We start from the raw sequence: 27,066 nt of genomic DNA on the forward strand, positions 1-27,066 counted from the left end.
CCCAGGAAGGGCAGGGTCAGTTGCCCTCAATGGGTGTTTTCTTTTAGTTGTGGGTGAAAAGAGAGAGAGAGAGAGAGAAGAGTCACCAATCACACCCCCTGGTGTCCCGGGGTGGTAGTGCTTACCAGTGACGAATGCGGATGCACATGTATGACAACATATACAGGTCAAATTCCATTATAGCAAATACTGAAGTAACAAAATTATCAGAATAATGAATACTCTTTTTTGGCCTGGACAAATCATGTTAAATGGATTTTGTTTTAACGAATTGTAAATTTCAGTATAACAAATGTTTTTGCGACTAAAAATGATAATGATAATGAAATTCAAAACATACTTAATGCCGTACCTACACTTTCATCGAGTCTCTGGAAACCTGCAACAGGTTGTCTCTTTCTTGTTAGACCAAAAGAAAGTGACAGTCTGTTGCAAAATTTACGGACTCAGGCAGTCTTGGCGAGGCTCAGCAAAATGTAGGCGAGACATCATACACATAGCTGAATTCTGAGGCAGTGCTCCACCGAGCAGCCGCAAGGGAAGCTGTGTCGTGTGCGGATACTGTACCGTTCGATTTTCATAGTGCTTCTTAAGGTTTTATTTGTGATGAACAAATAAAAGTGGGAAAAGCTGTCAGTTTACCCTGAAAGAAAAATGATCAATCCTAGAAAATGTTGATTCCGGAATGAAAAAAAATGATGTGGTGAAAGCATTGAGATTGGCGTCTTCAATGCTGTCAACAATTTTGAAAGAGCTAACAAGATAGAAGACAATGTTAAAGATCGGGCATTGAGACATGAACGAAATAAAATTAGAAGTATGTAAGTATTTCTATAAAAAAGTTACTTCTGACGTCTCATTTTCAAAAAAAATATTTTTACTGTTTAAGAAGCACTATTGTTTTTATAGAGGTATTGCCAAGCTTGGGTCACAGAGTAAGTTGCACGAGAGACAGAAAGCCGAGTTCAGATTGGGTGTTAAATTTTGTACACATCGTTCAGAAAGCACATTTACATAGTAAGACACAGCTACGGAGCAGTCCTTGTGCCGCCACCTTTAGAAATGGCGAATTGCCAGCGACCCCAGTCACAATAGTATACGTATTTTCCACATATTTGTTATAATGAAATTTCCATTAAAACAAAATATTTTTATGGTCCCATTAATTTTTTTACAACGGAATTATATAATCTGAACATTAATAGACAGTCATCAAATGTACAACTGTAAAGTTTTGTGTAAGACAAGTAATCAAATACGTTTTAAAATATTTGATATCTCTTGTCCCACATGTACTTTCAGCTCCTTTCCTCAGTATCGTGTGTCTGAACCTCTCTTGACCAGCACTCCATCTTGAGAGTGTGTTCTCAGCTTGCCTCTTATGCCCTTACACCTCTTCATATGTCTCACACTCAGAATTCATCTTTTGATTGTCACTAAAGCCAAAATGACCAGTCAGATTGCTCAAAGGGTCCAGACACTCATAGACCTTAACCGTTTTAATATATGGTAGATTAAAATAGAACAGTCACTTAATCATCATCTAAAAGATTTGAACAATCTGTCGTTAAGGTTGGAAGGGCATGGCTTTATACTCCTCATTTCTTGCCCGAAAGTAGCAAAGAGAACACCTTATGATCTGGACGACTGCAATTCATGATTATATCATGAATGTTAGAAACTGTTCCAGTCGTTTCTAACAATAGGATGTATAGTTTTTATCATTTTCTGTAAGACATTCAGAATTTGAACAACTGAACATACTACAATAAGATTAGTAACCTCTCGATTACACATTTGGAGAAATGCAAAGCATAGTAATAATAATAATAATTCTTTGCATTTATATAGCGCTTTTCTCACAGCACTCAGCAATTGCAGATTAAGGGCCTTGCTCAAGGGTCCAACAGAGCAGAGTCACTATTGGCATTTATGGGATTTGAACCGGCAACCTTCCAATTGCCAGTGCAGATCCATAGCCTCAGAGCCACCTCAACACTGCATAGGTGAGGACATGTCACATTTTTATGGGATACTTGAGTAAGCAAAGGCTTTGATAAGCTTTCGTTTTTGATCTCTTAATATGACTGAATCAAGTTAGGTGGTTATCAATAAGGTGACCCCCGAAACTTGAAACTATAATCCACAGTCAGTGTTGTAGTCCTGCAAGTGTTGAGGAGAGTGAGGTGATTGTCTTTTTACAGTGACTGTGAAAATGAACATTTGTAAATTTTATGCAATATGCACTCTGCTTCTCAGGAAACACTTTTCATCTGTCCTGGAAGCTTAGCAGTGGTGGTAACTGTCAAAAAGTCTTCTGAATTAAAATCCTCCCCCCAAAAAAAAAAAATCAATGCACATAACAGATCTCGGTGTGTTGAATCCTTTCCTCCAACTGGAATTTCTCTACAATAAACTATTGTGCTGTGATCAAGCTGGTAACCCTCAGAAACTTGTCTTCTGATTGGCTTGTGACTTTGGGTCTGCCAGAACTCTTCCTATCAGAGTTTCTTCCAGTTTCCTATTGTCTTTGGATCGTGTAGGACACCACTGGACTCACTGACACTTTGATTTTTATTTTGGCAATTCCTCTAAACGAAAGGCCTACACATCTAAGGGTAATAACGCTTTGTCTCATTTCATTTATTAATTGCCGTATTCTTGCCATTATCACTGGAATTTACAACTTTCTACAGTTCTACATTGTATAGATTGTATGGGTGGTTACCTACCAGGTAACGCTTGAATCAGATTGTGATTCAGACTACGAATGCCGTGAATGTAATTACCCCGATCTACATGCTGTCAAATAAACGAACCACACGCCGTGGCGCAACGTTAGGGGCTTCGCCTCTAGCGCTGACGTCCGAGGTTCGATTCCCGAGAGGGAGTGCAGTAGAGTGTGTACGCCTGATGAGCCCAGAATGAGGGCAAAACACGTGTTGCGTACTCTTTGCATTTATTTGACAGTAAACTATTTCAACCATTCTATGATCTGCTTCTCACAACTGAGGGCATCGTGGCGGATGTTAGCCGACTTGCTGACCAACCACAAGCGTTACCTGGTAGGTAACCACCCATACAATCAGATTGTGATTCAGACTACGAATGCCGTGATATATATATATATATATATATATATATATATATATATATATATATATATATATATATATATATATATAACAACAACAACAACAACATTTATTTATATAGCACATTTTCATACAAAAAGTAGCTCAAAGTGCTTTACATAATGAAGAAAAGAAGAATAAAAGACAAATAAGAAATTAAAATAAGACAACCTTAGTTAACATAAGAAGGAGTAAGGTCCGATGGCCAGAGTGGACAGAAAAAACAAAAAAAAACTCCAGAAGGCTGGAGAAAAAAATAAAATCTGTAGGGGTTCCAGGCCACGAGACCGCCCAGTCCCCTTTGGGCATTCTACCTAACATAAATGAAATAGTCCTCTTTGTAGTTAGGGTTCTCACGGAGTCACTTGATGCTGATGGTTATACAGACTTCTGGCTTTTAATCCATCCATCATTGTTGGAACATCATGGTGCTTTGGGTAGATGGTGGTGGCACAAGCCACCACCAATAGGACACCGGAAAAGGAAACAGAAGAGAGAGTAGGGGTTAGTACAGATTTTGAATGGTTATTATAATGAATTGGATATACAGAGTGTCAGGATTAAATTACAGTGAAGTTATGAGAAGGCCATGTTAAAGTAATGTGTTTTCAGTAGTTTTTTAAAGTGCTCCACTGTATTAGCCTGGCGAATTGCTACTGGCAGGCTATTCCAGATTTTAGGTGCATAACAGCAGAAGGCCGCCTCACCACTTCTTTTAAGTTTTGCTCTTGGAATTCTAAGGAGACACTCAGTTGAGGATCTGAGGTTGCGATTTGGAATATAAGGTGTCAGACATTCCGATATATAAGACGGGGCGAGATTATTTAAAGCTTTAAAAACCATAAGCAGAATTTTAAAGTCAATTCTGAATGACACAGGTAACCAGTGTAGTGACATCAAAACTGGAGAAATGTGTTCGGATTTTCTTTTCCTGGTAAGGATTCTAGCAGCTGCATTCTGCACTAACTGCAAACGATTGATGTCTTTTTTGGGTAGTCCTGAGAGGAGTGCATTACAGTAATCTAGTCGACTAAAGACAAACGCATGAACTAATTTCTCTGCATCTTTCGATGATATAAGAGGTCTAACTTTTGCTATGTTCCTTAGGTGAAAAAATGCTGTCCTAGTGATTTTATTAATATGCGATTTAAAATTCAGATTACAATCAACGGTTACCCCTAAGCTTTTTACCTCCGATTTGACTTTTAATCCTAATGCATCCAGTTTATTTCTAATAGCCTCACTGTATCCATTATTGCCAATCACTAAGATTTCGGTTTTTTCTTTATTTAATTTGAGAATATATATATATATATATATATATGGTTGAAATAGTTTACTGTCAAATAATGCAAAGAGTACACGACACGTGTTTCGCCCTAATTCTGGGCTCATCAGGCGTACAAACTCTACTGCACTCCCTCTCGGGAATCGAACCTCGGACGTCAGCGCCAGAGGCGATGCCCCTAACATTGCGCCACGGCGTGTGGTTCGTTTATTTGACAGCATGTAGATCGGGGTAATTACATTCACGGCATTCGTAGTCTGTGTCACAATCTGATTATATGGGTGGTTACCTACCAGGTAACACTTGTGGTTGGTCAGCAAGTCTGCTAACATCAGCCACGGTGCCCTCAGTTGTGATATACACACACACACACACACACACACACCAGGGTGGTCCAGATCTAATTATTATTGTGCACCTTATGTTGTGCACCAAATACAGAAATTCCATGAACACAGTGCTTTCATTGGTCAAGAGCCCTGTCTTCAATTTAACTGCTCAATCCCAAGTGAATCACGTTTCCTGTTTATACGCAGAACCATTTTTTTTCTTATTTATTTAACAATATTTTGCCAAAAAACAAACTGTATGCTTTTTGCACATTATAAGCATAAAACTGGATGAGTGACATATGGTTCAATCAACATGAATAATATGATTTTTAATTATTTCTAATTATTTTTGTTGCTGATAGATGACAGCACCTGCCCTGCATTCCAAAATGGCGGGGAGACGAACAATTCTTTTATCTTGCATTGTTTTCCTGCATTGCATTAAAAGTTGCATAATTAGATCTGGACCACCCTATATATATTAATTATATATATTATATGTAAATTTTACAATTTACAGCAATTCCATTTTAGTCAACATCAAACAAGTTCCCTTAAGTCCTGCTTCTTCCATTCCTGCACTTATCTTTTATTACCAAGTCTAGTGCCTCCTGTGATTTTTCCTGTATTTCTAACACGGCACTAAATCATCTCCACCAAATTTGCAGTGAGGTTGACCTCTGTGGTGTTCACTCATCAGTCGTCTTAATAAATTATACAGAATGAAAGAGTTAGATTCATATATTTCTATAATAACTAAAATAATATCACCTTAACGGGTTCTCATACTTTCAAGCATGACTACATCTAATGCGCTGATGTCACATTGCAGCGGACAGAAACAGGGCAGATGAGGCATAAAACATGTCTGTCAGTGTGCAAGAGTTTATTAATATACATATGTTTAATTATGAACAAATAATTGTAAGCGAAGATGACAAGCTTCAATGCAAATATCTTCAAACTATATATTTTATGTTGTAACATCATCACTGTCAGTCTTTTAAAGAAATGAAAATTGAAATACAAAAATAAGAAAATGGAAACTGACACTTGACAGTAGCTGCAGGTGTCTACACAACAGGAGATGTTAGATATTTATTCAATAAACTTTTTAAATTATTATTTTCAGTATTGCTTTTTTAAAAAAAAGCAAAAACGTTATAACCCTCTAGACAGTATCAACCAGACAGGTCAGTTTTACTTTAGAACAGTAACAGTCCATTAAAAGACAAAAAAAAAAAAAGATTTACAAAAAACATAGAAATTTTGTGAGGTATACTGCAACTTTATTACTGTACACATCTGTAGTGACAACCCAGTGTCTAGGAATGCACATGCATCTGAACATTTCCCTGTTACAATAAAATTTTTCTTCTTCCCTTTCTTCCTAATGCACTAGCATGGGAGGGCATATTAAGAAATGAAATGTGTGAATGGCTCAGCAACATTCAAGTTATTTTAAACATCCATTATATGTGAAGCAGTTACACAGTAGGTGCCCATATTTTGGTCGCAGCTCTCTTGAACATCTCAATGGGGAGTTGTTTTTTATGTATTTATTTAATAATTAGCTTTTCAAGTGACTCATGCAGGGCTTTGGATATTGTTTCTCTTTTATATCTGTATTCCTTCCTCCCTGCACCTCTCTTTTGCACTCCATTTATTTCACAGCAAGTAAACAGCCGACTACTTAAGCAACAGTAATGGTGCCATTAAACCAAAGAAGTGTCAGAAAAGAGGAGGCAAAAACTGCAAGTGTGACAAGAGGCGGTAACAAATATATTTGCAACCTGTGAAAATTCATTGACACTGACTAATGAGTTTTAATCCTCTCATGACTGATTGCATTTGTTCTAGTATAGAAAGTACATTGCCCAAAATTTACTGAATTATACATTTTGTTATAATTTATATACAAATGAAAACAAAGTTTAAATGATTAATTAAAAAGCTACTTCCATTGTCAAGTGAGGTGTCTGGAATACCTTACCAGTCATATTAAGACATTCCTTGATTGAAATATAATTTCAAAGTGAACATATTTCCTTGTGTTATCAAAGGTGGAAGATAAAAAAAATCAGCACATAAGTACTGTTTTTACATCCATGTAGTAAAGATTCATTAAAGCATCTGGAAGCTCCCAATAATGTTTGCTGCCTCTAGAATTGGCAGAAAAATGTAAAATGCTACAATGTAAGGTACTACACAAAGTATTAATTGTAATTACAAGTCTGATAAAATTCCATCCCTTTTACTGTATATAAGAGTATCAAAAACCTGAAGGGTTTTTGCTCCTTAAGAAGACTTGAATGTCCTTATCTTGATATGAGCGTGTTCGGTCTCAAGCTTTAGTGTGCCTGCTTCTTAGCGATACGAAGCCAGAGAAGTTAAAGGTCAGGGAAACGACTGGGGTCCTCCTTATAGTCACTGGGAATTGTAAAGATGCTGCTTTCAAACTCATCGTACCGGAACTCTTGAAATGTCACAGTGGCTGTTATGGTCGGGAAAACAGGTATGTCTGGAAAATAGAGAAATTTACGAGTTAGTGATATTATTGGCAATAAATACATTTCTAAATAAATAAATAGAATTTTAGCAAAAAAAACAGAACTGCCTTTGCAGCAAATGCTGCCACATGCAGTGCTCTAAACAAATAAGATATTAGGGTTGCACTAATGAAAATGAAAATGAAAATGAAAATGATAGATAGATAGATAGATAGATAGATAGATAGATAGATAGATAGATAGATAGATAGATAGATAGATAGATAGATAGATAGATAGATAGATAGATAGATAGATAGATAGATATGAAAGGCACTATATAATAGAGAGAGACAGACAGACAGACAGATAGATAGATATGAAAGGCACTATATAATAGAGAGAGACAGACAGACAGACAGACAGACAGACAGACAGACAGACAGATAGATAGATAGATAGATATGAAAGGAACCATATGATAGATCGATTTTTTTCTAACGAAAATACATTGCTAACTTGAAGGAATACTCGGAAAAGATATTTTGATGTTACTTACCCCATGTAGTCACTAAATTAAAGGGAATACACAACTCAGAAATGAAATATATTTTATTCTGATCACAGCATATAGAAATCACTTTTTGTCCATAATTTCCCCCCATTTCAGGGCACCATAATGTTTAGGACACAGCAATGGCAGGTCTATTAAATGCATTGTCATATTTAGCACTTTGTCGCGTGTCCCATACATGCAATGACTGCTTGAGGTCTGCACTTCATAGACAACAGGAGGTGCTGATGATCTTCTCTGGTGATGCTCTGCCAAGCGTCTAGTGCAGCCATCTTCAGCTCCGGCTTGTTTTGGGGGCTTGCCCCCTCTTAAGGTTTCTTGTTGGTATATGAAAGGCCTGCTCAATTACATGTAGATCTAGTGACTGACTTGGCCATTCCAGAATTTTCCATTTTTTAGCTTTGGACAACTCTGGTGTTGTCTTATGCTTTAGGGTATTGCAGTGTGCTTGGATCATTATCTTACGGTAGGATGAAGCGCCCTCCAAAAAAAGTTTGGAGGCACCGACTAGAACTTGAGAAGATGTTTCTCCACACCTCAGAATTCATTGTGTCACTGCCATCAGCAGTTCAATCATCATTGAAGAGAAGTGTGCCAGGACCTGTGGCAGCCATACATGCCCAAGCCATAACACACCCAGCATCACCATGTTTAACAAATGATGTGGTCTGCTTTGGATCTTGGGCAGTTCTTTTTCATCTCCACACTCTGCTTTTGCCATCACTCTGACGAGGTTCATCTTTGTCTCGTCTGTCCACAATACATTTTCCCAGAATTCTGCAGGCTCTTTTAAGTCCTTTTTTTTGCAATCTCTAATCCAGCCATCCCGTTTTTGTAGCTAACTAGTGGTCTGCATCTTGCAGTGTGGCCTCTGTATTTCTCTTCTAAGTCTTATGCTGATAGTCATCTCTGACACACAAATCGACAAGACTGTAGTCGACAAGACTGTTTCTGATCTGTCAGGCAAGCGTTTAGGGTTTTGTCTTTATCATAATGAGAATTCTCCTGTCATCAGCAGTGGAGGTCTTCCTTGGCCTACCAATCCCTTTGTGATTACTGAGCTCACCAGTGTGTTCTTTCTTCTTAATGAGATTCCAGAAAGATGATTTAGGTACTGCCTACAGTTGTACCAATGTAACCAATGCTTTTATTCTTGTTTTTCAGCCTCATAATGGCTTCTTTTACTTTCATTGGCACAGCTCTTGTCCTCATGTTGAACAATGGCAACTACAGACCCCAAAGGGTAGAAGCAAGCTGAGGTGCCTTATTGAGCCATGAAACGCACCTGAGGAATCACAAATACCTGTGAAGCCAAGTGTGCCAAACATTTTGGTGCCCTGAAAAGTGGGGACTATGTAGAACAAGTGTTGTCATTTCTATAAAGTGTGACTGAAATATATCCAAATACCCTTAAATGAAAGTCTGCAATGTACACTTTAATCACGTCTGAATTGTTTTAATTTGTAATTTTAAACTGTGGAGTGGAGGGGTAAATCAAGCAAAAAATGTCTGTCTCAAACATTATCTAGTGCACTGTATAGTACTTACCTCATCTAGTTTGAAGTGATGGCTGAACAAAAGAAAACTAATATAATTTTTTCATGCAGAATGGACAGAAAAAAGTTTATGATATAACAGAACTCAATGGTGATCAATGCTGTATAACAACAATGTGTGAGAAACGTCCATGGAAAAGAGAAAAAAAAGAATCTCATGTTACTCATTTTGTATAATCCTCTTGTCAGTCATCCAGATGTATGCTTAAGCACCACCTTTCCCATTCATTCATTGGTCAAGAGTCCTGTTGTCAATTTAGGTGTGCAATTTTATGGCAACAATACATTTCCCATTTATGATGTGAACTGATTTTTCCAGAAGTATTTATTTAGGAATATTTCAGGAAAAAAAACATACGTCTTGCATGTTTTGAGCATACAACTGGGTAACTGTCATGTGGATTATGCGACAGGAATAGTGAACATTTTTTTTTTCCATGGACATTTTTTACATAATTTGCAATTATTCAACATTGGGCTCTATTGGGTTCTATTATAACAAAACATCTAATATAACAAATAACATTTTCCAGGTAAGTGATGTTAAGCTGGGACCCCAGGGTCAAAATTTTATATTCCAATGTAGTCTATCTTGTTTGTATGGTCCTAGAGAGCAACTATGCACAATTTGGTCCATATCAGTCAGCAGAGTCTAGAATTGTAATGCTGCCTCAGAGCCAGCAGATGGCAAGAGTGTGCAAACTGTAGCAAACTAGTAAAAAAAAAAAAAAAAAAAAAAAACCTGCCCAGACCCTCAGGATCAAAATTTTGGGTTCCAAAGTAGGCTAAGTTGTCTGTATGGTCCTAGACAGTAACTATGCAAAGTTTGGTCCAGATCAGTCAAAGGGTATTGGGTTGCATAGGGAACATACAGACAGAGAGACAAAACAGAGAGATAAATTAAATTAGAAGAGCTTACCAAGTTTGACTGGAAATCCAGGTGGTAGTTTCATCTGCACAAACTCCCGGAGTTTGTTAAAGTGCTTAAAGGGTGCAATTACTTCTAAAACATTTAGTAACCTACAGAAAATGAGGTAAAAAAAAGAAAGTAAATCAAAAGAATGCACAAAAAAGTCTGTGATTTTGTCTTACTGCTAATAATGCAGTTCACAACAAGGCATATCACTGTCATGATATTTCTATGATTCTTGACTACAAAAGAACTTTTAGATGTTCTCCGTGTTTTCATGGGTTTTACCCAGATGCTTCAGTCAGTGAAGGTTAGCATCAAGTCAAGTGGTTTTATTGTCTTACCATCCATACACCATACTGCAGAATGCAGTAGCAAGAAATAATATTCCCCAGGACTGCAGTGCAAAATATACATAAACACAGGACAAGTGCAAGACAGGTAAATAACTACTTTACTATAATAGATAAAAAAACAATTAAAAATAAATAATATGTAAATTAATAGATAGAAATAATTTGAAATAGGTAGTAATAAACAATAGCAACAAACTAATAATAAAAAATAACAGTAGTGACAAGTCTAAAAAATGTACTGCATGTAAATTCATTACTAGGTACAGATCTTAGGATAGGGGTGCAGCACAGAGTTCAGAGTCCAGACAGCCAAGGGGTAGAAGCTGTTGTAGTGCCTGGCAGAATTGGTTTGGATGCTAAAGTTAACTTTTACCAGATGCTGACGCTGTTAGTTAGGATCATGTCATGAGGGGGTGGGAAGACAGCATGACTGTGACTGAGAGAATAAAACTGAAAAAAAAGCTAACTTTTACAAGTACCATAAATTTACACCAGATCTGACGCGGTTCGTTTTCAAATAATATTGCATTAGTGCGACGATGTTTTCTAATTGGTACTATTCAGGTCTTAAAATGATTTCTTCAAAATGTCGCATACATCTGTCTCTTTCTTTTTTCCCCCCGATGCTGCGTTGACATCATGCACCAGAAGGCGTGAGCTTATACAGTGTGAGCAGGAGCATGTGGGTGGCTGGTTGCTGTGTGCTACAACATGCTTTGACCTGGCATCGATAAATGCACATGTAGCGTGCAAGGCATGCACGGGTCCACTGAGAAAAGAAGAGTGTTCTTTGCTCACCTTGCAGAGGAACTTCATCGTTACTTCTTATAAGAAAAGTCGATGGAAAAAGAAAAACAGGATGCAACATTGACAAGCTTCTGTTCCAAGACCGCCACTTTCCCCAGGAAAGCAAACTCAGTCAGTGTCAGGTGCCCTTTCAATGTAATAGAAACCACACCATAGAGAGAAGTGTGTACATTGCAACAGGTACATATGTCGTAAATGTAGGAAGGACAGTACTTGGGTGTGTGGGAACTGTTAACATTTGAATTTGATGATTGCATATAGCACGGAATTGACCTCTCTGTACTATTCTTTCCTCTGCATATCCTGCCATGCACCAAAATGTGGAGATTGGGCAAGATCCGGAAAGATCCGGGCGGGTTGGGGGTTGTATCGCGATCATGACATAAAAGTTAAAAAAAGGTAAGTTTTACAAGCACTATAAATTTACACCGACTATTACAGACGCAAATCAAATGCATGTTTTGATTTTATAATATTAACAATACGAGAAGCTCACTACTCAAAACGGTAAATTTGCGTGGCACCCAGGATCGATTCCCCGGCCTCTTGATTACAAGTCAGCAGTTCTTACCGCTGCACCGCGGAAGCTGTCATATTGTACTTGCACCTTTTGGGAAAGTGTTTATTTGATATTTGGACTTCTGGCTTCACACATTATACAGTTTGTCTACATTTTGTTTACATAGATTGTTGTAGACACGGAACACACATGAAATGCATGTGTTCCAAATAACAATATATTTTTTACCCTCTAAAACTCGAGCACTGCACTCCAAGATATAATGAAGGCTTGAGCTGGGAGAACTTCTTGCCCTTTCTGCAGCAGTGGGGGAATGGAATAGTAGACTGCTTGCTGCCTGTGTTGATCCACACATTTACAAGACAAAAGACACTGACAGAGAGGTGCAAAGGGATTTAAGGTGGGCCAGATTGATAAGTTTTTTTGTAGGCTTTGGTAATTCTAGTGTTAAAATATCTGATAAGCTGTAACGAGAATACAAACACTATGACACATCTAAATTTTATTATTCTCTTTTATAATACCTCATGCTTTGAGTGTTGTTATCATAGTAAAGAGTACTTACGATTCAATCCCCAAGGGAAATTCTTGACTCATAGCTATTGTCGCTTTAAACCCTTTTTTACTCTCCTTACAGACTAGTTCTCTTCCAAGATGAGGAGCTCTAAAAGATTACCAAAAATCAATCAATATGCAAGTACACTGTAATTTTTTTTTTTTTTTTGCATTTATGGACCAGCATGAGCAAGAATGAACAACTGAATTTAGAACCCAAATGTTTTTAGTATAAAACTGACCTAAGGCAGAATTTGATTCCTGTAAATAGAATGTTTATGTAAAATCTAGTACAAGGCATTATTAGCAATTTAGTTTTATTCAGAAATATTGTAAAAATTTTTATTGCATAATGTTTACAATAACAAAAATAATTTTGCTGTTCAGGAAAAGGTCACAGTCATCTTTAGGCTGCAGAAAAGCCACAGATAAAATATGGGCAATACATCCTTCATCCACAACACTATTGTGATTTAATATAGGTTCAGTTTTTAAAAATACATACTTTCCATTTTCAGATGAAATGTATTCTTCCCAAGATATTGTGTTTGGAGAAGGTGGGGTAAGAGACTGTCGTCGAGCAGGCTGCAAGGTACAAACAATTATATAATGTTAAGTATGAAGACAAAAAAGTCTAGCATAGAGCAACTTTGAGTCTAGGAATTCACTTATATACTGTATGTTATAGCACACTGGAACAACTGGTTACATCAACATTGGCATCTGAGCATTTCATATTATTTTTATTTACTAATCATCACTAGACTGATTTTGATTTTATAAACTAGGCTAGGGGCCTGCATAATCAGTCTTGGAGGGCCAGAGTAGCTGTAGTTTTCTTTTACTCCAACCTGATTGCTTAATGTAAAAACAATCCTTGCCATTAGCTGATCTTATGCAATTTTATGCTTTATTACATTATATCATTCTGTTATGTCAAGTCATTCTCATATTGTCGATTTCTTCCTTTCCTAAGATATTATCCAAATGATTTGTACCCAGAAACAGATGAGTAATTCTCAGTCCTTCACTTTTTCTCTTCAGTTTCTTTCCAAACATTTTATTAAATCAGTTCATGATGAATACACAAAGGTGTAAAACTAAACAAGTTAGATGGAGAACTACTAGCTCTGTTGTCATTTGCATCTTATTACTAATAAGGAGCACTTAAAAACAGCAAATATGACTGTTTTAGACTAAAATAAGTAATTAAGGGTTAAGACTCTTAAAGGAATGCTCAACCCAAAAATGATACAGTATGTTTTTATATGTTAGTTAGCCCGTGTGTTTCATAGTGATAACTGAGAAAAAGTTTGTCATGTTATAAAATGACAAATCAATGGAGACCAATGCCAGACTACTGCAAAAAATATCAAAAATTGGGGCGGTGGGGGGCTAGGGGAATCACATTACTCAAGTTGAATGATCCATATGTCAGTCATCCAGTTTTATGCTTACAATGTGCAAAAAGCATACAGTTTAAGTTTTTTGGTAAAATATTGTTAAATAAATAAGAAAAAAAATTGGTTCCGCGTATAAACAGGAAATGCAATTCACTTGGGATTGAGCAGTTAAATTGAAGACAGGGCTCTTAACCAATGAATGTGGGAATGAGCAGATTCTCATCCCCCAAGCACTGTGTTCATAGAATTTCTGTATTTGGTGCACTACATAAGGTGCACAGCAGCCAATTGCATCATTAGTGCCCTGGGGTTTGCAATTATACCACCTGCGCCCACAAGTGTATCTTAAAAAGAGTTTATGTAGGATGCAGAAAGAGAGAAGGCTTTTAGAAGGAAACCAGAGGAAAGGATGAGTGGGTGGTGCAAGTGAACGAATGCAGAAGTCAGGAGGCAGTGTGGTTGGGATCCTGTGTGGAAGCGAAGTCATGATGTTGTCAGGAAAGTCACTGCTGAACAGTTGGATTGGAGCAGGGACCAGGAATGAGGCCTCTCAGCTATCCAAGAAGCGTTGAGGGATCGTGATGGCATAATGGAGGTCCAGCTCCATGCATCTGGACTGAGGCCTGTAAAGGCAGTCAGGGCACGAGACAGAAGAAAGCGACCTCAGCTGTTGTCGTCTTTCCCAGTTAGGAAGACTCACGGGGTGAGCTGGGGAGTCACAGGAAGTGAAACACTATGAATGGATTAATGACTGCAAAAGACATGATTTTCCAAGTGGGCTGTAATTATTTATTGGTTATTTACTGCAAATGAGCACAGGATTTTATTATTAGTTATGTATTTAGTGGATTTGCACTGTTTGCTCTCTGGGGTTTTAAACACCGGGGTGATTTAAAGGAATAAAAACACTTTGCACCAGTTTGGACCATCTCTCTTGTGTAAGTGTCCTCACTGCACTACCTCAACTTGATTTTGTGACTATCGACAGTCTGGGTTCAAGAAGGACTTGGCATCTGCTGCCAACCTGGACCATCATAAACAATACAGTAATTTGTACATTGTTAGTTTCAACAGATTGTACTTGTTCATTATTGTAACTTCCACCATGACCAGACCATATTTTAACAAAAATGTATATATAAATGTATTTTCAAAAGGTTTTCCATATTTTTTCTTGTCAGTGTAAATTTGAAATAACTATATTAAAGTATGCAGTAGCATTAAATACAGCACATTATTGAAGCAGGCTATTTGGTCTATATTTGTTCCTTTCTGTTTCTCACATGCTAGTTTTGTTAATTACTCTGAAAGAAAGACTTTCGAATATGGGAAGAAAACTAGAGTTCCTAGAGGGCATGCCACAACAGAGAGCATGCACGATCTATACAGTTGGCATCACAAGCATTAGAAAGGGACAAAGACTCTCAATGTGATTAATGATCCTACCTCAAAATTCTGTTCCATTAAATTGCCTCCTTTGCTTATGCTTTCCATAATGGCCTTATTTCTCAGGATATCTTCTTCACTAAGATGTTCCCTTCGTTTTCTCGATTCCAGCACCAATCCATTTACAGAGTAGAAATCTGCTAAAAAATTCCCAACTCTTTCCTACACACAAAGAAAAAAGAAACAAGTAAAACTCTGTATCTTAAAACAATACAAACAAAAAAAAATATTTAAAATTATTTGTGAAGAATATCAGAAAATGAGAAACCTGCCGTAAAAGTCTAAAACACATCAAGGGATCTTACAGAGCAATCTTTGGTCTACTTGAAACATTTCCACAGACTTGCCTTGGAGTGAACACACTTGGTTCCTCAGTAGTGAAAGTGATTACCCATTACCCAATTCTTTCTTGTATACTGCACCTTGAAGTTACAAATTAATACATTAAAAACCAGGTTATTACCTGGAGACCCTAACTTTTTGTATAGTGCATTTTGGGAATAACATACAATTGTTAAGAAATAAGTTGGAACTTCTTTTTAATATAACATTATGCTAAATAAAATTTTAAGGTGAAAAATTAGATTAGCTGTCTTAGCCATATCTGCTGCAAAAAGGGGGTAAAAGAAAATTAACATTGCCCACAAATGCCACAATATACACCGATAAGAAAAAGAAATGCAGCAATAATTGTTGGATAGCAAAGTCAGCCTTCAGGCTTGAAATAACAATGAACAGATGAGAATAACGGGAAAATGTAAAAGGAAACAGTAACAACTGAGAGCGATTTGTGAAAGAATATCAGAAAATGAGAAACCTGCCATAAAAGTCTAAAACACATCAAGGGATTTTACAGAGCAATCTTTGGTCTACTTGAAACATTTGTATTTGTCTTGTAGTGCTCCAATATCTCGTGCGACTGCTGCTTGTAGCCACCACTACTTGGGACCTCTGAGCTTCCAGTTGTCAAAGTCAAAGTGAACTTTATTGTCATCTCAACCATATACAAGTATACAGATAGACGAAATTGCGAAGCTCAGGGTCCACAGTGTAACAACATGAAGTGCAAATAATAAACGAAAAATAGAATAAAAATTTTAATTTAAAATTAAAACACAAACAAGACAAAACAAAGAAGTAGCAGCAATATTGACGTGTAGTAAGCAATATGGGATATTGTTGTGGGAGGTTATCTCATGCCTGCTGAATGGAATTCCCAAGTTTCATGTCAAACACAGGTAGAGGCTCACATCTCTGATTGTTGCAACTCTACGGCTTTTAAAAGATTTGCTATGAGGTTAAGGTCAGGAGAGAACATAAACCAAAGCGCCATCTGCATATATGTATTCCTTAGGACATCTGTGAGCACAGATGCAGTGTGTGGTCTGAGACTTTCCTGATGTGAGGAAGGTATAGTCAGAGGGCATCCGATAGGTCACCTTGCTCTAAGACCAGCAACATGAAGCCTGTCCCCACACCGTCATGTCACTGATGTGAGCATTATGTCTGCCGGCAGTTTCAGTAGTAGAGCAGGTGGCAGATCTCTTTCGGTATTCTACCATAGTTGGAAAAGGTAGCAGACCACAAGGGCACTTGAAAATTAGAAAAGACTGGGAGATAACCATGGTCCAGGGCTCAATTCTGAGAGGCCAAAATGCACTAACAGCAAAACAAAAAACACTAAGCTAAACTCAAAGTCCACTAAATAAGCAGAAGATCAGAAAGACTTTGAATGCACGTTTTTGAGGTTATCCGTAATCTTGGACATCACTATGCCTTTCACAACGGCTTTTATACTGTTGTGTTTGGGATGTAATGTTGCATTACTTCTGAAGCCATGTCTTCTAGCAAAAGTTTTTTTTGTATCTTGATGATAACACTAGAAAATAGTGGTGCCCTTGAGGAGGGAAAAAAACGACACAGCAGTAAACATCAAAATATAACAAACATTATAAAAGGACTGAACATCCAAGAAAAGAGGTAATAATAAAGGTATGATCTCCTTTATCCAGCAACCCCAAAACCATTTTTAAAAGCTGGGAGAAAAAATGTGTCTATAAAGTAATACATTTTTAAACTGACACAAATCATAGCACTCCAATTGTCCACTACAATGTGGCAGTCCTACTCTGGTTTTGTCATAGCTGTAATCATTCTGCCACCTTGCCCTTTTTGGATAAAGGTGTACATAATCAGCTTTAATTTTTAAGAAGCTTGGTTTGACTGTGCTTTCAGATTTGGTAAGTGTGGTTTACCGGTTTTGCTTTTTCATAGGATCTAAAACAAAACAATGTTGTGTGAAAGGACACAAACTTTAGATTTCTTAATTTAGAAAACATTGCCTTTCTCTTTTCCGCATCAGTATATATGGGTACTTTAAAAACACAACCCTTTATTAAAATCACACACTCACCGTTTTGTCTTCTCGGAAAAGCCAACCAGTCTGAGCTCGAGCAAAAGTTATAGATTTTGTGGACAAAGTGGCCGAATAAATGTCACTACTCATTAAGATATCAACCTCTTCTTCTGTTTCTGTCTCAGATTCCTAAAACACAAAAAAGAAAAGCTAACATGATTTACGGGTTGTCTATAGCAACACCAGTATGTTAGACAATAACTAAAGGTACATTTTCTCAGTTGTCAAGACATTTGCATCTTAAGCCCGATTTGGATGGGATTAGTTTCACACCAGAAGGTGTAATTATTACCAGAGGATATCTGGATTTTAAACCTTTATGAATCTCTCATGTCAGTAACTTTTTATGGACTGCATGTTCATGTCTCAGTAAAAACATTACAGAGCCGTTCATCTTCTACAAAAAGTTTGCAAAAAAATGACCCCAGGTTAAACCAGTCCCATGTAGTAAAAACGTAAAAAGTCTTACCTCATGGTGGATACGCTGGTAAACCTTTTGCTCATTGTCAAGCACAACAAATGACTCGGAAGGAGAGGCATCACCATTGAAAATGAAGCTGAGATCCCCCCGCTGGCACTTCATGTCCGTAAAATCAATAAGAGTTGTGTCAAGCCTATGAAAAAAATATTTTTTACTAATTGGTAAAAACAATACATAAAAAGATTATACAAATTGTGCATACCTTGAATCTTATTATAATATTAGAGTCCAGTATGATTATTCCAATCTCATTATAATACGAGGGTAAATCAGAAAATAACAGCAATTTGAAAACTACATGGTAACTGCGATGGATGGAAGCTGACACAATACAACACGTTTGTGATGACTTTTGGGTAGTCTGAAAACACACAGTGCAGCACTCTGCCATTAGAGAAGTTGAAGCCAAAGTCAAACAAAAAACGACACTCCATTGCGGGATTGCACCGTTGTTGAACAACACGCTGTAGTAAGATTTCTTTGGGCAGAGGAAGTGAAACCTGTTGAAATTCACCAAAGTATGTTGGCTCAGTACAGAAGTGAAAACAACCTGACTCAATGAAATGTGTATGAATGTATAGAGGGGTTTAAAGCAGGAAGAACAAGTGTAACTGAAAAAGCTCAATAGGGTCAACCATCAACAGCACACATGTAAGTCCACATGGCAAATGCCTTCATTATAGAAGACTGACAGATCATAATGTCTGCTATTGCTGCACATTTGGATATTAGCTGTGGATATGTATATGCTACAGTGCATGATGACTTGGGAGATTATAAACTTTGCACAAGATGGGTACTCAAACAGATTAGTAATTTAACACCATGTCACTATCGTATCTTTGGTCCAAATGAAAAGGCTATAAGCGGTTACAGGTTCACCTCTGATAATGAGATTAAAGAAGTGGTGCAGACCTGGATTTGGAAGCAGCTAAAGAGCTTCTTCTCCCAAAGAATGAAGAAGTTAGTGTAGCAATACAAGAAGTGACCTGCAGGAAGACTTTGTGGAGGTGTGATATAACTGTAATGTTCAGCTAACTACTCACAATTACCGGTATTAACAGGTAAGTTGTTTTTACTTTTTGATTCTCCCTCATATTGCAGTAGAATCCTGTATGAATATTCCAAAACAGTTCCAAAAAAAAAAAAAAAAAAAAAAAAGGAATACAGTAGAACCTCTGGTCACAAACGTTTCCGAACACGTACAAATCGGGTTACGTTCAAAAAGTTTGCCAAAGTTTTGCATCTGTTCACGACCACACGTTCTGGTGGCGAACAAAAACACTGGCGGCCAGTTTCCCTACGCTCATTCAAACGTGCCAATGATTTCCCATTCTCCGTTTCCCATTTTCTTTTGTTTGCGTATACAGGGCCTAACAAAGCAGCTGATGTTGCAAAAGGAGTTACAATGTTAACCAAGCAGAGGCTTCAAGTGCTGGAAGAGGTGGAAAAACTGTTGCTATTGTGGTTGAATGAGAAGCAACTTGCAGGGGACAGCATAAGCGAGGCAATCATATGCAAGAAAACCAAGAAGATTCATGGCGATTTGCTGAAAAAAAGTCCTTCTTCGAGTGGCGAAGGTGAGGAATTTAAAGCCAGTACAGGATAGTTGGAAAAGTTTTGCAACAGAAGTGGCATTTAATTTTTTTCCCTGTGATTAAAACTCATAAAAAAAGTGTTTACAGCGAGTGGTTCATAAGGGTCTAGCGCGAACTCTTACAATGTTAGTTTTCTCTGTTGTTCAAGGTTTTCTCAGTGTTATTCAATGCTTTTACATTTAGTTTACTATTACATTGTGCATTCTATGGTATAATTAACTTTTTTGTGCTTAAAAAAATATATATTTACATAAAGTTCGTATGGTCTGGAATGGATTAACTGTATTTACATACAATCTTATGGGGAAATTACGTTCAGGTTGGGACCAAATCGGGTCGCGTCCAGAGTTTTGGAACGAATTACGGTCGTGACCAGAGGTACCACTGTATAAAATATTCTTTGAGAATTTGAAACATGACAAAAAGGAAAATTGTTCTAAAGAGACTGAAAGTTAACTTATGATTTTTAACAATAACTCCTCCATTGGGAAATCTCTGCAGAATGTGCTTAAAGTGGACCTTGCTTTATAATTGCCAACAATCAAAGGTATTAAGTGCAGTGAAGGAAAGTAGTAAAACATATTTTCTGTCTTTACTGCACTTAAGTAGATAATGTAGGGAACTCCACTTTTTATATTTATTGCACGTTTAGGATTTTTCATTAATTTAAGTCTCATTCTAGGGAGAGAGAGTAAGAGGCACTTTGCAAATGATGATGGGCCCAGATTGCTAGAAATATTTAGTGTGAAAATAAAAATGTTTTTAAATGATGAAATCCAGTAGAAAGATGTTAACAAATGACAATGTTGGATCCTTCTGTCATATTTAAAGTGATGACACTGGATCCTTCTGTTATATTTGTTTTATGTTTGCAATTTTACCATTTAGTCAGTTAATTTTTAATCAACATTTAATAGAAAAATTGACAGCTGCAGGATATCATGCAAAGATACTGTATCTACTGTGGTAATGTAAACTAAATAATGTACACAGCTTCTTTATTGAATTCATATTTTAATTATCCTTGTATACTTCTAGCAATGTGGTCTGCATCCATAATTTTAAGTCTCACTCCTGTGAAGGGGAGTAAATTGTGCTTTGAAACTGATGAGAGGCCCCTTTTGCAAGAAGTATACAATAATACTTACACATTGAAATCAATAACACTGTTGTGTTTTTGTATTTCATTAACACCGACACGCTTATGCAGAAGCTCGGCTCATGAGGTACTCTGGGGGACTACTTTAGGTGAGCAGTAACAACACTTCTGGTACTCTCAGGAAGCCCAATCCCTCCTGATCATTTGGCTTTAAGGAATAACATGACCTGAAGCCAGCATTACACAGAGACAGACAGCCCACAGAAGCACTTGAAACTAGACCAATAAAACAATCCTATTTGAGGTTGTTATTCCTTTTTTCATTTTTATTCAGTTTATTAGCATAGCTGCTACAGAAATGGGAATCACACACTTTATTTTGTCCTGTTTTTTTTCGCTCCACAACATGTACAAACTAAATTTATTTAAAATGTAGTTGCCATATAAAGTACAGTAGATTGTATCTAATTCTGCCTTTGCATATATTGTTATGTTTTTGATGGATAAAATATATTACTAAGTACATTCTTTTTAAAATTTTCAATGTACAGTGCATCCAGAAAGTATTCACAGCGCATCACTTTTTCCACCTTTTGTTATGTTACAGCCTTATCCCAAAATGGATTAAATTCATTTTTTTCCTCAGAATTCTGCACACAACACCCCATAATGACAATGTGAAAAAAGTTTACTTGAGGTTTTTGCAAATTTATTAAAAATAAAAAAACTGAGAAATCCCATGTACATAAGTATTCACAGCCTTTGCTCAATACTTTGTTGATGCACCTTTGGCAGCAATTACAGCCTCAAGTCTGTTTGAATGTTTGAATATGATGCCACAAGCTTGGCACACCTATCCTTGGCCAGTTCCGCCCATTCCTCTTTGCAGCACCTCTCAGGTTGGATGGGAAGCGTCGGTGCACAACCATTTTAAGATCTCTCCAGAGATGTTCAATCAGATTCAAGTCTGGGCTCTGGCTGGGCCACTCAAGGACATTCACAGAGTTGTCCTGAAGCCACTCCTTTCATATCTTGGCTGTGTGCTTAGGGTCGTTGTCCTACTGAAAGATGAACCGTCGCCCCAGTCTGAGGTCAAGAGCACTCTGGAGCAGGTTTTCATCCAAGATGTCTCTGTACATTGCTGCAGTCATCTTTCCCTTTATCCTGACTAGTCTCCCAGTCCCTGCCGCTGAAAAACATCCCCACAGCATGATGCTGCCACCACCATGCTTCACTGTAGGGATGGTGCCAGGTTTCCTCCAAACGTGACGCCTGGCATTCACACCAAAGAGTTCAATCTTTCTCTCATCAGACCAGAGAATTTTCTTTCTCATGGTCAGAGTCCTTCAGGTGCCTTTTGGCAAACTCCAGGCGGGCTGCCATGTGCCTTTTACTAAGGAGTGGCTTCTGTCTGGCCACTCTGCCATACAGGCCTGATTGGTGGATTATTGCAGAGATGGTTGTCCTTCTGGAAGGTTCTCCTCTCTCCACAGAGGACCTCTGGAGCTCTGACAGAGTGACCATCGGGTTCTTGGTCACCTCCCTGACTAAGGCCCTTCTCCCCCAATCGCTCAGTTTAGATGGCCGGCCAGCTCTAGGAAGAGTCCTGGTGGTTTCGAACTTCTACCACTTACGGATGATGGAGGCCACTGTGCTCATTCAAAGCAGCAGAAATTTTTCTGTAACCTTCCCCAGATTTGTGCCTCGAGATAATCCTGTCTCGGAGGTCTACAGACAATTCCTTTGACTTCATGCTTGGTTTGTTCTCTGACATGAACTGTCAACTGTGGGACCTTATATAGACAGGTGTGTGCCTTTCCAAATCATGTCCAGTCAACTGAATTTACCACAGGTGGACTCCAATGAAGCTGCAGAAACATCTCAAGGATGATCAGGGGAAACAGGATGCACCTGAGCTCAATTTCGAGCTTCACGGCAAAGGCTGTGAATACTTATGTACATGTGCTTTGTCAATTTTTTTATTTTTAATAAATCTGCAAAAACCTTAAGTAAACTTTTTTCACGTTGTCATTATGGGGTGTTGTGTGTAGAATTCTGAGGAAAAAAATGAATTTAATCCATTTTGGAATAAGGCTGTACCATAACAAAATGTGGAAAAAGGGATGCGCTGTGAATACTTTCCGGATGCATTGTATAACATGAATATTTAAGGATATTTGCTAATTCACTTTTTGTTAATTAAAGTAACTAAATTATTCCTCTTTTAGCATATTTTTGTAGTTTTACGCGAGTAGCTTCCAGGTAAGATACTTTTACTTAAGTAAATTCTTACCTATATAGTAATACTTCTACTCGAGTAGAGTTTTTTTAGTAGTTTTCCCACCTATGATTATGAATAATGACAGCAATGACAACAGTTGGCAGTGCAGTATGGCTGACTGGTATGTTAGCAGAGCAGCTGAGGGAGGGAAGGCACACAGCAGTGGGTTGAGAAAATATCACTTGAAAGAGCATAACTGTATAATCTCCTAAATATATAGTCAACAAAACAACCAGAGCAAATAAAAAACTGGAATTTATGGGAAAATGCTAAAAGATTCTAAGCATCCCATGGGGTGCACAATCTATCCATCCATCCATTTTCCAACCCGCTGAATCCGAACACAGGGTCACGGGGGTCTGCTGGAGCCAATCCCAGCCAACACAGGGCACAAACCAATCCCGGGCAAGGTGCCAACCCACCGCAAGACAATACCCACACACCAAGCACACACTAGAGCCAATTTAGAATCGCCAATCCACCTAACCTGCATGTCTTTGGACTGTGGGAGGAAACCGGAGCGCCCGGAGGAAACCCACGCAGACATGGGGAGAACATGCAAACTCCACGCAGGGAAGACCCGGGAAGCGAACCCAGGTCCCCAGATCACCCAACTGCGAGGCAGCAGCGCTACCCACTGCGCCTACGGGGTGCACAATGATATCTAAAAATCAAATGTCTTGATCAGTGCTTCTATTCTTTCTATTTTTGCATGAGTTTGTATTAGAAACATTCTTGAGCTGAAGCACATGTTTATTAAGGCCTTCTGTTTTTTTAGTAATCCCATTATGAGAAACATGCCAAGAACATATGGAAAGTCAATCTCTCCCAAAATAACCAGAAAACAACTCGGGATCTGGGATTAGTAGGAGGAGTCTTAACAGAGGTTCAGTACAGAAGAAGACATATGTCCATTGAAGAGTTTGAAAATAATAGGGCAAGTGGCCAATAGGCCAGTACTCAACCTCCCAAGGCAAATGGCAGTAACTCTATTGAGCAATTAGGCCTGAACTACTGCTGATCTCAGTTATTTATATTTAGATACCTTACTCTCCAACTTTGTACATTAAGAAAAACAAAAAAGACACATTATCTATTGTTTGAAAAATAGTAGTGCAGAGTCTTGATATAAACAAGAAGTTCCACAATGAAGCTCCACACGAAACGTGAAACACTGCAATGAAGACTTTTTCAGAGTAACAAACATATTAAGAAACATTTTCAAGCCCAAATGGTATTTTGAAGCACCTTAAATATCTTACCTTATGTTAATACCATGTTTGTATATTTTGCAAGCATCTGAAGGCAGGATTCTGGAAAGCAAAGGCACTGAAATAGAAAACAGCAGATAACTGCATCAAGATCTATATCTGAATCTTTTTTATCCAACAAACTGAAGTCGAAATAGAATGGGGACCAATAATCAGGTGGATTGTTATATGTGTGTATATATGTGTTATGTAGTATTAATGAATAGTTAAAAATATATGGATGTATGTCTGGTTTACATGTCCATGGTTAGACAAACACAGCCTTCTCCACAAAGCAAATGAATGCTATAAGAAGAAGTACAACATGGGAAATATGAGACAATTGCAAGCAACTTTAAATAGAAATATGTATCATCAGAAAACTTTTTAAAGCACTTCATATGTACTGTATAAAATAATGTCCATTAAAATGGCATGTAAATAAAGATTTTGGTCACTTTAACTGTATATAAACAAAATCAACTTAAAAATGACAGCCAAACAGAAATGAGATATGAAACGAGACAACAGATGACCAGCTAAACTGGGATTTCAAACTCCAACCAGTTTCTTAATGAGAGGCCCATTCTTGCCGTTAATTAAACCCGTTATTTAATTCTATGGCTCGTTGCTGCTCCCATTCTGCCATAGCAGACATTTCCAAAGCTGTTGATTTTTCTGATTTTTTTTTTTTTTTGAACACCGTCAAAATGTTTGTGACCTGAGAGATTAACCTTACTGAGACATTCAGATATTGCGTGATGGACACAGGTGAGCTGGTCATGTGGCGGCTTATTTTGTGTCTCATTATTGTTTGGCTGCTAACTAAGGAAAAAGAGACAACTAGGGCAGGGGTCGCCAAGTACAGTCCTGGAGGACCACCATGGCTGCAGGTTTTCATTCGCTCCCCTTTTTTTTTTTTTTTTTTAAATGAGTGCCCTGTTTGTGCTGCTAATTAACTTCTTGTGAATTCATTGTAATTGAATTGCTTTTTTAAGATTTGTTCCCCTGAATTTCTTCATCGTTCCTCTTAACAGCTTCATTTCTTTCCTTAAATGGCACCCAAACATAAATGAAATGTGAAGTGAGGGAGCCAACAGAAGACCAGCTAAGTCAGGGCCTCAAACTCCAACCAGCTGCTTAATTAGGTGCGGATTCTTGTCGTTAATTAAACTTGTTCTTTGATTTCGTGGCTTGTTGCTGCTCTCGTGGTACATTAGCAAACTTTTCCAAAATTGTTGATGTTCTCTTTCTAAGAGCACTGTTAAAATGTTTTGGGGACCTGAGCAGATTGACATTCCTGAGACCTTTTTTTATTCTTTATTTCCAGATATTGTATGATGGACACCAGTTGTTTTGGCTCATTTTGTATTTCTTTATTGTTTGGTTGCTAATTAAAGAAAAAGAAACAATTAAGGGGTCTGAGTCTTCAAGAGTAAGTCAATTAAAACTAGTTCAAAAGAAGTTAACAGCAAAAAACAGGTTACTCATTAAGAAAAGGGTTAGAATGAAAACCTGCAGCCACGGTGGTCCTCCAGGACTGCAGCTGGTGACCCCCTGAACTAAGGGGCCTGAGTCAAGTTAATTAAAACTAAGACAAAAGAAGTTAATTAGCAGCAAAAACTGGGCACTAATGAAGAAGATGGTTAGAATGAAAACCTGCAGCCAATGGGGCCCTCCAGGACCGGAGTTTGATGCCAGTGCTCTAGACTGAGAGCGAGACACTCATCCCCAAACTGTTTTTTAAGTCTCGAATAAATCTGAGATGGAATAACTCCTTGATTTGTCAAAAATGGAATAATAATGTGCTGCGCAACACTACTGTGTACCTCCTGCTCTGACATGTTGATTTACAACTGACAGGAAGGGGGGAAAGAGCAGCTAACACTACTAACGACAAGTTCATATATGAATGTGTTTGTCCAATGAGTCAGATCTACCTTGCAGCATTTATAAGAACAGAGCATGAAAATTCCTGTTTATGATTGAACACCATATATACAACACTGTATATAAATAACATACTGCAGAAAGCCCAACAATCTCTTTATTTACAATGTGACATTGATCATTCATTGTGATGCTGATGAATCTTTAAAGGTGCCCCTGCTATCTCTTTGATAATTCCCAGTCAAAACTCACAAATTAGGTTAAAAACAAAAAAAGGCAATGACAGTGGCTCTAAAAATGTACAGAGTATGGGTTACATACACATCTTTGCAGCTGCAGCAATACTTTGTTTTGCCCAAAACCTCAATGCTTAGAGTATGTAATACAGTGATCCCTCGCTATATCGCGCTTCGCCTTTCGCGGCTTCACTCTATCGTGGATTTTATATGTAAGCATATTTAAATATATATCGCGGATTTTTTGCTGGTTCGCGGATTTCTGAGGACAATGGGTCTTTTAATTTCTGGTACATGCTTCCTCAGTTGGTTTGCCCAGTTGATTTCATACAAGGGACGCTATTGGCAGATGGCTGAGAAGCTACCCAACTTACTTTTCTTTCTCTCTCTTGCACTGACTTTCTCTGATCCTGACGTAGGGGGTGTGAGCAGGGGGGCTGTTCGC

General features: G+C 37.8%; 1 protein-coding gene across 1 annotated transcript in view; it reads right to left on the bottom strand.

The window, feature by feature from the left end:
* Positions 1-5,623: 5,623 nt before the first annotated feature.
* Positions 5,624-27,066, bottom strand: part of ankrd13c (ankyrin repeat domain 13C) — a 52,966-nt gene continuing 31,523 nt past the window's right edge. The window contains exons 6-13 of the mRNA XM_028812162.2: positions 24,508-24,574; positions 18,256-18,400; positions 17,784-17,915; positions 15,371-15,532; positions 13,027-13,106; positions 12,532-12,630; positions 10,293-10,393; positions 5,624-7,275 (exon numbers count right to left, since the gene is read on the bottom strand). Coding sequence (XP_028667995.1) covers positions 7,145-7,275; positions 10,293-10,393; positions 12,532-12,630; positions 13,027-13,106; positions 15,371-15,532; positions 17,784-17,915; positions 18,256-18,400; positions 24,508-24,574 — 917 coding nt within the window. The 3' untranslated portion in view covers positions 5,624-7,144. The remainder of the gene's footprint in view (positions 7,276-10,292; positions 10,394-12,531; positions 12,631-13,026; positions 13,107-15,370; positions 15,533-17,783; positions 17,916-18,255; positions 18,401-24,507; positions 24,575-27,066) is intronic.

This window comes from Erpetoichthys calabaricus, chromosome 10, assembly GCF_900747795.2.
Source record: "Erpetoichthys calabaricus chromosome 10, fErpCal1.3, whole genome shotgun sequence".
NCBI lineage: Eukaryota > Metazoa > Chordata > Cladistia > Polypteriformes > Polypteridae > Erpetoichthys > Erpetoichthys calabaricus.